Below are 17,702 nucleotides of genomic sequence, written 5' to 3' on the forward strand. Positions count from 1 at the left end.
TTTTTGACACATTTCTATAGAAGAACATCCTCAGTTATAAATAGTTAAGTGCTAATACTGATAGTTGGGTTTGTGATGAGTTAATGGTTCAGTGTAATCTGTTGGAAACTTGCCATAAGAAATTAAAGCCAAATTTCATCAGAATTTTCCCTGAAATGGTCACAATAACGGGTTGCAGTATTGATGTGTTCCTCACTATTTTAGGGGTGATGTTCATGCAATCCAACTTATGGTTTTCCAGTAAAAGTCAATACAATACAGCATCTGTTACTATTGGAAAGAGTTCTACAATAATGATTTAGAGGAAGCTAAAGATTCATATGTTCTCATGGAATTATTGCCATAATTCCCTGTGGTGACTTCAAACTCGATAGTATGTCTAAAGTCTCCCTGGAGAAGCACCGTACACATGCCAATGCTAACATTACTGGTGCACTAGAACAGGACTAAGTATGTCCTCCACGGTCTTCTCACATTTTCTCTTCCAAAAGAAATTACAAGGCTAGGGGCATGCCACAAATGGACATGTTTCACCATTCATGAATACGACTCAAGTTCTTTTTATAAGAGTTAGATTCTGGCAAATAAGTATCAATAAAAGGGAAACCTTCCTCCGTAAAACTGCACTGAAAGAAATTCTTTCAGATGAACACCAAGCAAAGGAAAAGGTCATGGATTTTGGCTTCCAGGTAGCAAGAAAAGGATGAACAAAGTGAAAATGCAGTATTTTAGATGCATCTAGCAGACAACAAAGAACCAGCTTTCTTTATTTCCCTTTGAAATTTTAATAAATCCTACACATTCATCTGTCTAACAACATTCAAACTGCTTCATTACAGCATGTGAAGGTACAACAATTTCAAGCTTGAGGTACTTTATCATCTTCACAAAGACTTCAGTTGCCAACCACAATTTAAGAAACTATATAATCAGTGTCAAATATGTACTTTGGGAAACGATTTTAGTTATAGATATGTATAGATTTCACTGAAACATACAGTGCCAGACTGATGCACAAATAAAATTTGTTACTTCACCATTTTCACAGGAGCAATATACAATGCAGTAACAAATGAATGTTTCTTTTTTTAAAAAAGCTGTGAAATTAACTACATACCACAATAACATTCTTCCTTATCAAATTGCCATTTTTTTTTAGAAAAAAAGAAATCACATTTCACTTCAGTTAGTAGGTCCATAAACACTTTAATTCTTCTATCGAAACAGCATTGGTCTAGCCAGATGCTTGTTCAAGTATGAAATATAACTGTTATGGTTTGCAAATCAAACTAAAATGCAGAGCTGCAATAATCAGCAAATTTGTGATACACTCCCACAAGCAGTTTGTATCATTTACTTGCAAAGCTTCAAAGCAACTATTATAACGGGGAGTAGTTTTAACTTTGGCGGCTTATCTGTATTACAAGACCATTTGGTCTAAATAAACTGAAATATGGTATCATTTAGCCATTAACGTAAAAAAAACAAAACTGGGAGAACTATTAGGAAATCCAAGGTTTTTAAAAATGTGGTGATGTATTATTATTCCTAGGAATGGCCAAGATCCTATTTAAAAGATGAGGTGACACAACATATCCTGATCAGAATGGAGATGAATGCAGCAGTATAACATGTAAGTACACGGGTAGGTCCTATGCCTTGACCCTATTCTGCCACTTAAATTCATGGCAGATTTGACCTTTGGCCTCAATTCCACGTTCTTGCCTTACCCCATATTCCTCAGTTCCCACAGTATTCTGAAAACCTATCTCATCATTTAGAGCTCTCAAGAGAAGGTAACTCTAAGGATTTACATCACTCAGCACGGTGGCGTAGCAGTTAGAGTAACACTACTACAGTGCTTGGGATTAGCGATTAGAGATCAATTCCTGCCGCTGTCCATAAGGAGTTTGTACATTCTCCCTGTGGCCATGGGTGCTCCAGTTTCATCCCACATTCCAAAGACATACGGTTAAGGATTAGTAAGTTGTGGGCATGCTACGCTGGTGCCAGAAGCATGGCGACAATTGTGGGCTGCCCTCAACACGTTTTTGGACTGTGTTGGCCATTGGCGTAAATGAAGCGTTTCACCATACGTTTCGATGCACATGTAACAAATAAAGCTAATGTTTAAATCTTCAGAAATGCCTCCTCAATTCAGCCTTAAGTAACCAACCCTCATCCTGAGGTTATGCCCTGTAGTTCTGGACTTCCCCACCAGGGAAAAATCCTTCCTGTCAAGATCCCTAAGAAACCCAGGTTTCAATAAAGACTACCTTTCAATCTTATAAACTCAAATTATATTTGATTAATCTATTACCTGCTTCCTCACAGGAATCAACCTAGTAAACCTTCCCTGTATTACTTTAAAGGCAAATAAACCCCTCCTTATATAAACTTACCAAAATTACCTGTAGTACTCCTGGTGTGGCCTAACCAGGTCTCAGCACCGTTCTTTCCTATATTTGCATTCCATTTTCTTTGCAATAAAGACTCACATTTCACTCCTTATTACCAGGTGCAACTGCATGCTAATTTTCAGAATAAGTAGTAACTTCCTAAAAAACACATTATTTGAGGATGGAAAATAAACCTAATACTGAGAAGGACTATTAGTTATTTCCTTTAAAGAGCTGGCACAGGTATATTGGGCTGAATGGCCTCCTACCTCCATTCTCTGTCATTCATTGGTTTTATGATTGATTCCCATAATAAGATTTAGATAAGTAACCGAAGGAAGTGACATCCATTACTTTGTTATAGCTTTTATGAAGCCGATTAAAAGAGATAGTTGTCCCAAGTGGTACTGTACGTTTTTGATGCAAGTTCGTGATGTGTCTAACAAATAACTTCAAGGGTATCTGTCCTGATTTCATGGCTTCTGTCAGCTAAGCACATTATGTCCATTAGACTTTGAAGCTGCTATTTTTAATCTGGTATAGATGAGCTAAATCAGTAGTTACTGTCTGTTCTCATTAATTACTGACACCATAATTCCCCTTCCAGACTTCAAAATGAATGCTGGCCTTGAAAAGCTGTCCAACAATATCGTGCTAAAACTTTCCCCAAAAGCTGATTGTGAAATGATAAGAATCTAGAACACAAAAAGAGACCATTTGGCCCATCGGGTCAATGTAGACCCTTTTGAAAAAGATGTGCTTAGTTCATCACCCTCATTTTTTGTTCAAAGTTGATAAGTTCTTCATCCTCAATTCCTTACTCAATTTTTTTCAAAATTATTTATGGAATTAACTGTCAAGCTCTTTGGCCAATAACTATGATTGTTGATCTATAATCAATTACTTTCAAATGTGATCATTTTGAAAAATCTTGTTTGGTTATTTCTCAACCCTATCCCAATCTCTCTAAAGAACTGAACATGTTTGATGGTCTCTGCTTAGAAATAGGTCACTTAATTCAGATGAAATTAAGTATGGGCAATAAATGTCTGCCTTACCAGTGCTGTCTCTGATCCACAAACAAATACAAGATATAACTGACTCCTCTGCCCTGATAACAATATGGTCTTTTTTAGACTTTCACATTTTTCCTTAAGTCTGTGCACAGATGGCAATTTCAAATATTCTCCTTTGATTTAATATATTTTTATTTTGAGCATGCAATTCAAAAATATGAATATTTGAATATTATCTAGGCAAATGATGGAGTAGTTTGCTCTTCAGATGACAGGAATGGGATGAGGTGATCTATCTCCTTGGGTCTGCTTCATCATTCTATTAGATCATGGGTTTTCTGGACATTGGCTTTCCAACTACTTTGGTTTATTAACCCTTACTCCCTTGGTAAACAAAAGCCAAATGATTTCTATTTTGATTTTTTTCAATGATCTCCAGAGTTGAAATTTTGTTTTTGGTAGAGACAGCAGGGTTGTTGGGGTAGGTGGTGGTAGAATGTTGGGGTTAGGTGTTGGTGGGGTTGCAGCTCTGAAGCAGGATGCTTCCAGATTCCCACCGTTCTTAGTGTGAGGAAGTGCTTCTTGACACCCTAACACAGCAAATGACACCATTCAAATTAAGGTTCTAATCAATTATTCTGGATTTCTCCAATGAGAAGCATATGGTCTCTCTCTGTCTACTATCAAGTCCTCTAAATATCTGAAACTGTTCAACTAGATCACCCCTGAACTAATATTAGGTGAACTGGGGACTGGAGGCAAAGCCTTACCCAACTGTCAGCACATACAAGCTTCATGTCAATGTTTCAGTAAGTTTCTCTTAACTTAATTAATAAAGTATTATCATTTCTCTTTTTCTTGTATCTTGCTATATGATCAAAAATGTATTGCCAGTGGCTAGTGAACGAAAAGGGAAAAAATCTCCAGAGACCTTGCAAGGTCTTAATTATTAGACTGTAAAAAGTGTAGCCAAACTAATCTCTATTTACAAGGTTCATTTGCTTTGTATGAAGGACTCTTGGAAGATGATTACAGTATTCTTTATTACATCAACCTACCATTGATTTCTGCTGCCTTTTCATCCTCCCACACAATTTAATAGGACAATGGCCAGCACATTCTGATCAGTTAAATTATTCTGGAGATGAAATACATTTACTGTAATTCAAAACATTTTCTTGCAAATTTGATTTTCAGTTTTTTGTTCTCTTTAACACATTCTATGCATAGGAAAAATGGTCATATCGGTCTACAGACCAACTCAAGTAAACTAGAGGTAGATACTGGTATACCACAAATGTACAAACGATAGTAGATGCTGGAGAGACTTGGCAGGTTAGGTAGCGTCAATAAAGAGAGAAACAAGGGTAATGCTTCAAGTCCATGATCTCATATCAGAATAGATACTGTCCCTTTGCTTCTACATTAGATTGTCAAGGGAAGGGGTGAGACAGAAGCAAAGAATATGCATTCTGATCTCCCACTATCACTGCTGACAAGTGTCTAGAAGGCTGACCAAAATTATAGGATTCAGTGATTCTAGCAACAGGAAATTGTGGTAGAACCCAGTTACTCTAACTGAGATGGGTAAACGGAAAAGGGATTTCCACATCACCCTTCATCCTCTCTAATTACTCTTCTAACAGAGGAAATGCGCCACCCAATCTTGCCCAAGTAGGATTTGCAAAAACTGTTTTCACAATGTTTAGAAATTTCCTATTTTACCAATGCTGATTGACTTATGACAGGATCCCAGGGGGATCATCCTGCCTCTTTTCCAAATAGCATCGGGGTATCTTGTACATCTGAAACAGCGCACACAAAATGCTGGAGGAACTCAGCAGGTCAGGCAGCATCTATGGAAAGAAACCCTTATTCGGAGTCCTGACCTGAAACATCAACTGTTTATTCATTTCCATTGATGCTGCCTGACCTGCTGAGTTTCTCCAGCATTTTGCGTGTGTTGCTTTGGATTTCCAGAACCTGCAGACAGTCTTGTGTTTATGATTTAGTACATCTACCTGAGAGATCAGACAGAGCTTCAATTTAATGTCTCATGCAAAAGACTGTCCCTCTGGCAGATCAACACTCCCTTATTAGAATAGAGAGACAGGCTGATTTTGTGCTCAAGTTTTTGTAGTGTAACTTCGACCTACAATTTCTGATTCATGTTCTATCCTGAGCATTGGTTGTGCAGTAAAAAAAAAACAAAGGATTATACCCCTTCAACAGGACAAACAGACAAAGTCCTGACAAATGGTCTTGGCCTGAAATGTCGACTGCACCTCTTCCTAGAGATGCTGCCTGGCCTGCTGCGTTCACCAGCAATTTTTATGTGTGTTGCTTGAATTTTCAGCATCTACAGAATTCCTGTTGTATACCCCTTCAACTCTCATTGGAAGACTTGAGCATCCTTACACCCACTCTTTCAGCTGACAAGCTTTCATCCCTTCATGCACATATTAAAATTCTGTTTATCCATTTCAATCATGCTATCTGTGCTCCCGTTGCATTACCTTGGCAGCAACAAAGTCAAATATGTTCTCCATTAAAAGGTACTTCAACACATCACGACAAGTGGGGACAAGAAAGATGGAGAAATTTGTAGCTGTGCTTTGCAGAGGATGGAGGTAAGGGAAGCCAGACCATTCAGTCCATTCTGTGGCAGTATCCCAATAGCTATAGTAATCCATTACAAAATGAACGTCCTAGACCTTTCACCTTTGCTGGTGAATAGGTGAATATAATTTTTACACATAGGCTAGCCAAACAGTATTAAATACATGGACATAAAAGGAACAGAATTACCTTGAAGTTTGTTCCACTATTCATTGAGATCATGGCTGACATCATCTTGGTCTCAGTTCCACTTTCTTATCTAGTTCGACAACAGTTAACTCCCTAAAAACCAACATCAATCTAGCTCGGCCTCGGACAGATTTTATGACTCAGCCTGCACAGAATTCTGAAGCAAGCGTTTCAAAAAAACTTCAAAGATATTCTTCCTCCTGCCTGTTAAATTAGGAGACACCGTGTCCTAAAAGTATGCTTCATAAATCTAGATTATGCAGGAAGGGGAAAAGTCCACTGTTTGCCCTGTCTGCACCCAACCTCTCTGTCAGTGCCACACCCCGGATTCCTACAGGTTTCAGTAAGATCACAACTGCTTCTTTTAAACTCCAATGAATACAGGCTCAAGCTGCTCATAAATTAGCACTCTTAGCTCAGGAATCAACTTGAACAGTTTGACAGTACATCTTTCCTTAAATAAACCATTATTTGCGTAGAAAAGGGAAACAGCTAGCGTTGCTTTTAGAACAGCATATGGATGTAGCTGAAGCTGTTGATCAAGAGACCATCAATTTGTAATACTTGCTAGATTTTAAATATTTAGAAAAACTGAAACAAAAAGTATGAGAAGAGATTAAAATAGGGGCATATTAAATTAAGGGGATCTTACTTTACGTGTTTGAGAGTTCTTTATCGGGGCATAGATTAAAGGGGATTGGAAAGTGTATTAAAAGGTGTGCTTAGGAGAATTTTTCTCATTCAAATGCGATGAAAATTGGAATTCATTGCCTGTAAAATAGGCAGGAAAGTCATGTGCATAAATTTAAATTTGACCACTTATGGATCGGCACATTTAACAGAGGCATATTCTATACATATGCATGCTTTCTGAATGTGCTTTACAATAATTGGGAGCGGGAGATAGTCCCCTGACTGCTCTCCTTCCCTGTGAACGCTCCAAGGCAAAAAAACCTCGGAGCTGCTAGTTTAGAAAAAGTACTTAGATGCTCGCTTGACATGCTGCAATTTGCAAACTTTGGACCGAGAGCTTGAGATTGGGACTGGACTGGAAAGCACTTATAGAGGCAGCATGGTGTGTCTTTTTCTCATCTGCAAGTGTTTAAGTTTACAATTATTTCCATACTGTGTACAGGTTACACTAGGCAGACCGAAGTGCGAATTGGAAGGCTTTCCAGTGTGTCATTGTTGCCCTTTAGCCGTAGAATATTAGCTCTGGGAGTTGTCCACCTTGTACGCCTGTACCGTTGGTGCTGTCTGACGAACACTGAAACTGGAAGGTGACCTTTCCGCACTGCACCTCAGTCATCCCCTCCTGCCCAAAGTAGCTCAGCTCATTGCCGTCCAACACCACGCTGGCTGTGTAGAAAATGTCTGGCTCAACCTGCACCGGGTGTTCGAACCACACGGGGAAGGTGTTGCTGGAACCATCTGAGTAGAACTTGCTGAAGCTCTGGCCCAGAATGAGACCCTGCCGTTTCAGCTCGATACTGGCGCTGTACTCGGCTGAGCCACAACTGGAGCCATACAGGCCAAAGCCGGCAACGAAGACCCGCCTGTCCACAGCGAACTGGATGCTGTCACAGCGGCCCCGGTAGCGCCATTGGTTGCTGCGGTAGGCGCACGACTGGAAGCGGTGGCAGCGCTGGGGCGCCAGGCCCTTGCGAGGCCGGCATACGAACTCCAGCTCCGGCTTCTTGGCCGCCGTGTACCACAGGAAGATGTCATTGGTCTCATTGAGCGTCAGCACCCCGGACTGGGCCGCCCCATTGGCAAAGTCGTCCAGTGTCATGGCCGGGATGCGGATCAGATACAGTGCCTTGCCCAGGACTTTGCGCTTGTTCTCAATGCTGGTGGTCAGCTCCTGCCGGTGGCATTCCATCTCTGCCCAGCTCAGCACCGCCTCAAACAGGGTGATTTCCTTGGTGTTGAGAGTCTCCCTGTTCAGGATGCTCTGCAATGTCTGATAGTCAATGTCACAAAAACCTTCAGACTTCAAAGCCAGCTCAGCCTGGGCATCAATAACCTCCCAGCAGCGCTGGGTCAGGTCGGGCTCCTCGAAGAGGCAGCTCTGGGACAGCAGCACGCAGGCATTCTTGGCACTCAGGCTGGTCTCCAGGAAGTTAACACAAGCTCGAGCCAGGTGAGGGACAATGTACTTCTTGGCCGCATAGAGGGTGGCCAGGACCGTATCTGCAGCTAGCTCAATTTCATCACAGTAGATGTACCTGCAAAAATAGAACAAGAGGTGACTAACCATGGGAGAAAGAATGCAATCTATATGCTTCACTACCTGTGCTATCCCAAGGTGGACACCTACTATGAACTGGTTTATCCCAGCATAATAGATCTGGTTCAGATACTATAATATGGGGGTATGGGGACCTGATTAAACCTCCATTAAAGACAGAAATATGCTTATCTACCTTCCTCAGCCCCCTCATCCTAGCAACCTCTTAACAGAAGTTGGCCTTATCGTTTATCAAAGATCCCTAGCGATATACAGCAGAGAAACAGGCCAATTTCCCAATTTATCCATGCTGACAAGATGTCTATTGTCTGTATTTGGCCCCTATCCCTCTGAACCTTTCCTGTCCATGCATCTGCCCAGATGTCTTATAAACGTTGTAGCAGTACCAGTCTCTATAAGACCATAAACCATAAAGCACAGGAGTAGCATTAGGTCTTTCAGCCCATTGAGTCTGCTCTGCCTTTCACTCATGATTGACTTATTATTCCCTCTCAACCCCTTTCTCCTACTTTCTCCCCTAAACTTTGACATCAAGAAACTATCAACTTCCACTTTAGATATAGCCCACATCCACAACGGTCTACGGCAATGAATTCTGCACATTCACTGCCCTCTGGTAAAATAAATTCCTCCTCATCTCTGTTCTAAAGGGGTGTCCTTCTATTCTGATGCTGTGCCCTCTGGTCTTAAAGCTCTCCCACAACTGGAAATATCGTCTCTAAGCGCAGTCCATCCAGGCCTTTAACCTCTCTGCAGCTGATTCCACATGCCCACTGCTGTCAGTGTGGTAATAAAAACATGCTCCTCGATACCTTCCAAATCTTTCCCCTCACCTTAAATTTACAGTCTCTAGTTATAGACTTCCCTACCCTGAGAAGACTATCAACCCAATGTAATTCTCATAATCTTATAATCCTCTATAAAATCAACCCAAAGCCTCCAGCTTATGAAAAAAAATCCCAGTCTATTCAATCTCTACTTATAATTCAAGCCCTCCCATGCAGAAAGCATACCTTTGAATCTATATTGCATCTAGCTTAGTTAACCCTTAATGTGGCGAGAGAGAGCGGCACACAATAGTATGGTCTAATCAACGATTTGAACAACAGTAACATGACTTGCCAATTCCTGTACTCAATGCCTCAGCCATTGGAAGGCAAGCATACCCAATGGCTGCTTCACCACTTCGTCTACCTGTTTTATCACTTCCAGGGAACAATGTACTTGCACTCCAAGGCCTCAGTGTTCAAAGATTCTCCATGCCCTGCCATTTGCTGTATATGCCCTGGCCTTGTTAACCTCCCAAAATGCACCATTTTGCATTTTTCCTGAAATAAATTCCATCAGCCATTCCCTTGCCTCCTTACTGAGTTGATTCAGATTATGCAGTGTCCTTAGACAATCTTCTTCACTGTCCACTATGTTGTAGACCTTTCTATGATTCTCCTTTCCTGACCCTCTTTTTGCCCTCCAAATTTCCTTCTTATGTGGACTCCTACATCCATTATACACTTTGAGGGACTCATTTGATCCCAGCCTCCTAAAACTAATATAAACCTCATTCTTTCTCCGGATCATAGCCCCAGTATTCCTTGTCACCCAGGGTTCTCTAATCTCCCATTGGAACAGGAGCATGGTCCTGCACTTGTCCTATCTCATTTTAAAAGCCCTGCCAGACGCTCCTTTAACAGCCTCCCCCAATCAACATCTGCAAGATCCTGTCTAATGCTGTCAAAATTAGCTTTACCTCAAATCTAGGGCTTTAATTTGTAGCCATATCTTTTTCCATTTATCTTGAAACTAACAGAATTATGGTTCCAAAGTACTCCCCCCAGGCACACATCAGTGACCTTCTCAGCTTTATTTTCAAAGGAGCACACTCCATCAATCTACTAGATCAGGGGTCCCCAACCTTTTTTGCACTGCGGACCGGTTTAATATTGACAATATTCTTGCGGACCAGCCGACCCGGGGGGGGGGGGGGGCGGGGGTGGTAGCGTTGCCAATGGACAAGGGTAGCAGCCAAATACGTTGTTTACCCAAAAGACTACAATGACCATGAAGCCTTGCGTGGGCACCAATGCCCATTGTTACTTGCTGATTTCCCTCCTCCCCCGCCCCCCCCAGCAAATCCTTTTTGGCGATTCTGTTCATGGGGGGTGGCTGTTAATGACTACCGGAATATAGGTTATAAGCGGGTTATACACTCAATTTTGTTTCTAAAAGGGTTTATCTAACAAATTTAACATTAAACACAGAGCGCATATTTTCCTCGCATGAATATAATGATAAGTTAATTATCAGGGGAACTTGAAGTAAGTATTGAACGAACTTCCTATAGAAGTGGCAGAAGCAGGCTCGATATGATCATTTAAAGAAAAAAATGGATAGGTATATGGACAGGAAAGGAATGGAGGGTTATAGGCTGAGTGCAGGTCGGCGGGACTAGGTGAGAGTAGCGTTCGGCACGGACTAGAAGGGCCGAGATGGCCTGTTTCCGTGCTGTAATTGTTATACGGTTATATATGTCACTTATAAGTCAATAGCATCATAACATTTTAAGTAACATTTGGATATTAAACACACAGCACATATTTTCCCCATATGAATATATAAAATCATTGCCACGCACCAATATCGCTGAATCAGTGTGAGCCCTGGGCTTGTTTCCCTGCACCAACACCATCCTATCGAGGAGTGATGGGAGACAGCAATACTCGAAGGGCATTCCTGATGCCCAGTCTATTCCGCAGTTTAGTTTTCGTTGAATTCATTGCAGAAAACTCCACTTCGCAGAAAAATGTTGGAAATAGAAGCAACGTTTTCAGTGCTTTCGTGGCTATCTCAGGATAATTAGCCTTGACTTTGATCCAAACTGCTGACAGAGATGTTATATCAAACATACTTTTCAGCCCGTCGTCATTTGCAAGCTCAAGGAGTTGATCGCCTTCCCGCCCTGACACGATGACGCGCAGGTCATGACCTCGCATGCGTAATGGCTGATCAGTGGCCGTGACAGGGAATGAGGAAAGGTGCAGCTGACTCATATCACCAAATCATATCGCTCCCTCGCGGCCCGGTAGTGCATGCTCTGCGGCCCGGTACCGGTCCGCGGCCCGGTGGTTGGGGACCGCTGTACTAGATCATGGCGGATTCAATCTGTTTACCTTCTTTGCTACACCTTATACTAAATGGTATTCCATTGATTCCCAGCAATCAAAACCTCTGAAACAATTCCGGTTTTCTGCTGCACTAATCTAAGGGAAGTTCTTAGTAAATATTTAAAGTGATAAGCTGCACATCAGACCAATCTGACAACTTGTGACTGCATTGGAACTTGATAATTGTCATGTCCCTGCCCATCTGCTGTGGATAGTTGTTTGGCACAGCCCATTCTATGCATCACACACAAGATGCTGGAGGAACTCAGCAGACCAAGCAGCATCTATGGAAAAGAGTACAGTCGACAATTCAGGCCAAGACCCTTCATCAGGAGCAGTCAGAGTTAGAAGGTGGGGGGAGGAGAGGAAGAAACACTAAGTGATAGGTGAAACCAGCAAAGGGGGTGGGGGTGGGGGAGGGGTGAAGTAAAAAGCTGGGAAGTTCATTGGTGAAAGAAATACAGGGCTGGCGAAGGGGGGATCTGATAGAAGACATAAGGCCATGGAAGAAAAAATGGAGAAGAGGGGAGGAGCACTAGAGGGATGCGATGGGCAGGTAAAGAGATAAGGTGAGAAAGAGAAATGGGAATGGGGAATGGTGAGGGGGGGCATTACAGGAAGTTTGAGAAATTGATGTTCATGTCGTCAGGTTGGAGGGTACCTAGATGGAATATAAGGTGTTGCTCCTCCAACCTGAGTGTGGTCCTATCATGACAGTAGAGGAAGCCATGGACTCATATGTGGGAATGGAACTGCGAAGTGGAATTAGAATGGGTGGCCACTGGGAGATCCACTGAGATCCTGTTTTTCTGTCGGATGGAGCGTAGGTGTTCGGCAAAGCCGTCTCCCAATGGACCAGGTAAATTTCAGGGCTGGGTGGAGGAGCTAGGCATGGGTGCAGGAAGCAGCGCCAATGCAGTTGTCAGTGTCATATAGTAGAAGTAGTGGAGTGGGTAGCGCAGGCTTGGAACATAGACTGTTCCACGTAGCCACCAACAATGCAGAAAAAGCTGGGAACCATGTGAGTGCTCTCGACTACACCCTTTGTTTGAAGCAAGTGGGGGGAGCTGAAAGAGAAATTATTGAGAGTGAGCACATTCAGCCAGGTGGAGGAGATTGGTGGTGGAGGGGAACGGGTTGGATCTGGTGTCCAGAAAGAAACTGAGAGCCTTGAGGCCTTGCTGGTGGGGGTAGATGCTTGAATTTCCAGAATCTGCAGATATTCTCTTGTTTGCCATCCTATACATGCCATGTTTTAATATATTAACCATTATCAATCTTGCTCTTTATTACTCTTTTGGCTTTGGATGAAGAAAAGTTAAACTTTTCCATTCTCATTTCTGCCCAAATTAAAGCCGGTATGTTTATAAGTCCCAACTTCAAAATGCAGAATGCGGGCAGAGGGAAATTATTAGCATAGTGACAAACTGAGTGCATTACTGCAGAGTGTTTCTGTGGCTGGACTAATAATCAGTCAAATCCACCTAAGTTAATGCATTCAGTAGATTAAATAAACTTGGAATGAAAAGCTGTTATCCATTAGGCCAAACATGGAACTACCAGTTTGTTATTAAAGCCCATCTGGTTCAATACTGTCCCTAGATAGATAATAGTTTGTACGAGTAAGTACGGCTTCATATCTTCAGCAATGCATTTGGCATTTAACTCTCCACAGAAGGGGCCAGGAAGCCAAGTTCAAGTTCAGGTTGAAACTTAATTGTGGTCATTCAACCATACACAAGAATACAGCCAAACGAAACAGCGTTCCTCTGAGGCCAAGGCGCAAAAAACGGTACCAACATACACAACAAAAACACAGCAAACAGCACGTATCATTATGATAGTAGAGAAACATAGTTACAAAACAAAGCAAATAAAAATAATAATATAGCCCAAGTTCCTGAGCATCATGGCCTGTGGATTGATGGTGCATGGAAGATGCCTTGGAGCCATGTTTCTATATGAAATAGCACTCAGCAGTTCTCATCTTGCGCAAGTGCAGCCTCGGAATAATGCACTGGACAGCAGCACCGATGGGAGGGCCAGCCCCAAAACCAGCACAGAATCCAGTGGCACACAGCCAGCTCCGGCATCTCCTTCCCTGGCAGCTGCAACAGGCGACCCCGAGGCATAAGGGCCTGGTCCACGCAACATCAAGGCCATGCAGTTCCTCGGCCACTGGTCTCACCAATCAACCAGTGAATCGGACTCGCAATATTCTACAATGACAATGCCTAACAGCATCTTGCAATCACAGTACAAACATCCAAGACAGTCAGATGTTCCATCATGCACTGTCTCTGTTGCCTTCTTCCCTGGGTGGCTGAGCAGGCTGCAATACGGTGCACATCAAATCCAGCTCCACTGCTGCTGAGCAACTCGCTAGTGGGGTAGACCTACAGTCCTCGGTGTTCTTAATATCCAGCAACGTCTTGCGGTCATAGAAATGACATAAAAGATGAACAATTATCCCTTTGTGTTTGGACCTAGAAAGGCTGCTGCATCCAAGTACGCTGCCATCTTACTGGAATGGCCAAAGCACTCTTAAGGGCATTTAGGAGTGAAGCCGTTCAGTGACAGCTCTATTTCATAAATTAATACAGAAACAGAAATATATCAAGTAAAGAACTTAGAACATAAAAACAGAACATAATGTAGACTGACTTAACCCAGGCAGATAAAACCTTAACATTAAAGTTAAGTAAATAGAATGAGTGGGAAAGAAAGATGAGGGAGCAATGAGGCAAGAATGAGAGGTCTACTGTTTTGGCTTAAAATTGCACTTTCATTGTCTCATTTAGTTATTTAGAGTCATTAGAATCATTGAAAATTAATGGAATTGAAAGAGGATACTTGACACATCAGATACATGGTGATTCCTAACAGAGAAGTCCCACAAGTATGATTGCCTGCTCTTTCACTGTCCCCCCTACAAAATTATTGTCCTTGAATTGCCTCTTCAATTTACCTTTGAAGGATCAGATTGGTTCTCATTCTACCATCATTACAGCCTTGCTCTGCATACAGGTATTTCTTCACATGCTGCCCGTGTACCTCTGGTCAAAATAATGAATCTGGCCTTCCAGGTCTTTGAACCATTTACAAAAGGAACAGCTTCTTTTTATAATATTTAAACAACAAGCCTATTTTTACTTGAGTAACATCATTAACACTCTGAAGCAGAGCTCTAGTTGTGTGACACTGCAAACCAGATGACAGTGAATTGACAGCCTGACTTACATATCTCCTGATCTTTACTTTCAGTCAATCTGTTTCTTTCTATCAAGAAACTGTAAAAAACCTTTCAGGCTTAGCCATTCCAAGAAGAGACATTTCTCTGATAATTCTGATTTCTTGTAGGAAATGACACGATCTACAAAAACCAGAAGGGATAAACCAATCTTTTGCATTTCCTGGCCACACTATCGACATTCTCTCCCCTTACCACAATGAGGGATCGGAAAACTATTATCTTCACAAACAGAAAACAATGTAAGGCATAAATATATCTGGGTATTCAAAAAGAAGAAAGAAGGTACATGCATTTGTCTACACATGAAAAAATTGCCAAACCAGTTCAGAGGTTACTTAAGAGGCAAATACAAATGAAGGATCTCAACCCAAAACATTGACTGCCCATTATCCTCCACAGGCGATGCCTGGCCTATGGAGTTCCTATAGTGCTTCTTCTTTTGCTTGAGAATGACCAAGTTGGTTTGGGACAGGAGTCTTAATAAGCCCAAGATGGGTAAGGGTAGCAGTCTTCCAACCCTGGAAGACAGTGGATATTTACAACACTCCAATAGTTTTGATTTCTATTGATGCCAACCTTTTATTTCCAGGTCTTATGGAGTCTGAGGGTTTGTCAGAGAGTTTTGATATAATGTTGTGAGAATAAACGTACAAGCTATGTTACCAAGCAATGGGAGCCAATGATGGGAAAACAAGAAATGTTATCAGCACATGGGAAAAATGTGGTTAGTCACTGGTAGATACGAGAAGAAGACACAGAGAACAGAAATCAACAAAGCTGATAAGGTTAGATAGAGATAGTGCTGTGGATACCAAGGGACTCAGCATTATCAATTCATAAACGATTGCCTGCTGGAAACAAGCAAATTTTAGCATGAAATTTAATGTGAAAGGAGCAACAGGAATATCCCTGTAGAAGGAGAATGGGAAAATGCAACATTATGTCAAAACTCTGACTCTGCAAGAGCTATGGAGGAATCGATGCTGGATTAGGGCTAACCTATTAACCTCACTAGGAAAACAATGCTGATATCTTTGTTATACGTTCAGCGGAGCTCAGCCTACAACAGCTACTGGGCAGTTCTCCTCCACCCAAGACTTAACTGTTCATATAATAACCTTATTATTGTATTCTACACTACCATTTTAATTAATGGCAACAAAAAACTGCAGAACCTGGAAACCTGAACGAAAACATAAAGTGCTGGTAAAAACTCAGCATGTCAGGCAACAACTGTGGAACATGAAACAGTCAAAGTTGTGGGCTTGCGGCCCTTTGTCAGAACAAAGGAAAAGTGTAGTCAGCTACTCAGAGATCAGGGAAGGACAGGAATTGAAAAGAGATAGAAAAAACAAAAATGATGCAGGGTTGCAGACCTGAAATAATGATTGTTTCTTTCCCGCAGATGCAGCTGGACTTAATGAGTTTCCCCCAGCATTTTTTGCTTTTTTTGGACCACTAATTAATTGCAACATAAAACCACATATGCTGGAAACAGTCCAGTAAGTCAAACAGCATCATTTGGTGAGAGTCAATGTTTTGGCAGAAACCTAAAGTAAATAGGCTGATGACTTAGGAATGAACCTCCATTCAGTTCACAAGAGTGAACCTGAGCCTCTACCTGCCAGTCTCTACCCCTGTCCCACTCTAATATCTTGCTTTTGATGTCCAATATTACTCCTTTGATATCCATCCTAAGTTTGAGGAACAGCATCTCATCTGCTGATTAGGCACAGCAGAACTCTCATAATTTAACATCGAGTTTGAGAATTTTAGGTAACCCGCCTCCCATTTTCATGGACATGGCTGTGCCTTTCTGTTTCAATTTGCTATGCAGGCAATCCCTGTGCTCTGGAGTGTTTCTATCCTAAAAAAAGATCTGCATCACAATTTTCTGCAAAGTGCAACCACATCATCTGGGCAGGTGTCAAGGAATGTGAGTTGAAAGTAAATAGTGTGGTAATTTTTTTCCACTGAAATTCTGTGACAGCAAATTTTACTATAGACCTCAAATTTCTGAGGCATAACTTGTAAATATTGTAAAGGAGAATTTCTGTCATCTGACTGACCATAATGCAGGGATTGTCTGTAGTTCAACTTGTTTCTGCGCCATTTTGTTCTGTCAGTTCTTGAAGTAGTTGTTACTTTGACAACCATGGTGTGCACCCTACCAGAGCCATTCCCACTGTTCTCCCCACCTCTTTCCCTCTCTGCAACTTAAAAACATGTTTGTCTTCTCATTTTCCATTTCTGATGAAGGGCAATATGAAACACTGCCTATCTTTCCCACCACATTTGACCTGCTGAACAGTTCCAGGTTTCTTTGTTTTTGTAACCTGTAACCACTTTAATCAACTTGAGATTACTTTTCATGGACAAATAAAGCTAATTGATTTTAATCATAAGGGAGTGAGAGTGAATCGTTGATGCAATGTAAAACCCTACAGGTGGGAATTTATGCAGCATCCCAATCTGGAACATATCATGAAAGAATCTCTCAGCTATACACTATATACCCAGTTATTTTATTGACTGTAATCGGCCCTGTTCCATTCTGTATTTCACAATCAAACTTGCCATGTGGCAAGAATGAAAATCTGACCAGTTTATTATCCACTGGCATGCCAAGCAGAACTAATTTTACTTGCTCTTGCAAGTTATAAAGATGGATGTTTTTTTTACTGGGAACATCTTTTCTCGCACGTCCTAACTACATTTGAGCTCTTTATGTGTCAGTTTATTCAAAGTAGCAATTCAATCTGTCTCTCATTCTTCTTTTTTTCCCCAGACTGCCATTTGGGGCTATTTCAATTC

General features: G+C 41.6%; 1 protein-coding gene across 5 annotated transcripts in view; it reads right to left on the bottom strand.

The window, feature by feature from the left end:
* Positions 1-744: 744 nt before the first annotated feature.
* LOC140201416 (BTB/POZ domain-containing protein 3) overlaps positions 745-17,702 on the bottom strand; it is an 84,907-nt gene continuing 67,949 nt past the window's right edge. For all 5 annotated transcript variants that reach the window (XM_072265487.1, XM_072265486.1, XM_072265485.1 and 2 more), the window contains one exon: positions 745-8,451. In XM_072265487.1, the coding sequence (XP_072121588.1) occupies positions 7,419-8,451 (1,033 nt within the window). In that variant the 3' untranslated portion in view covers positions 745-7,418. The remainder of the gene's footprint in view (positions 8,452-17,702) is intronic.

The sequence above is a fragment of the Mobula birostris genome, chromosome 8, assembly GCF_030028105.1.
Source record: "Mobula birostris isolate sMobBir1 chromosome 8, sMobBir1.hap1, whole genome shotgun sequence".
Classification (NCBI taxonomy): Eukaryota; Metazoa; Chordata; class Chondrichthyes; order Myliobatiformes; family Myliobatidae; genus Mobula; species Mobula birostris.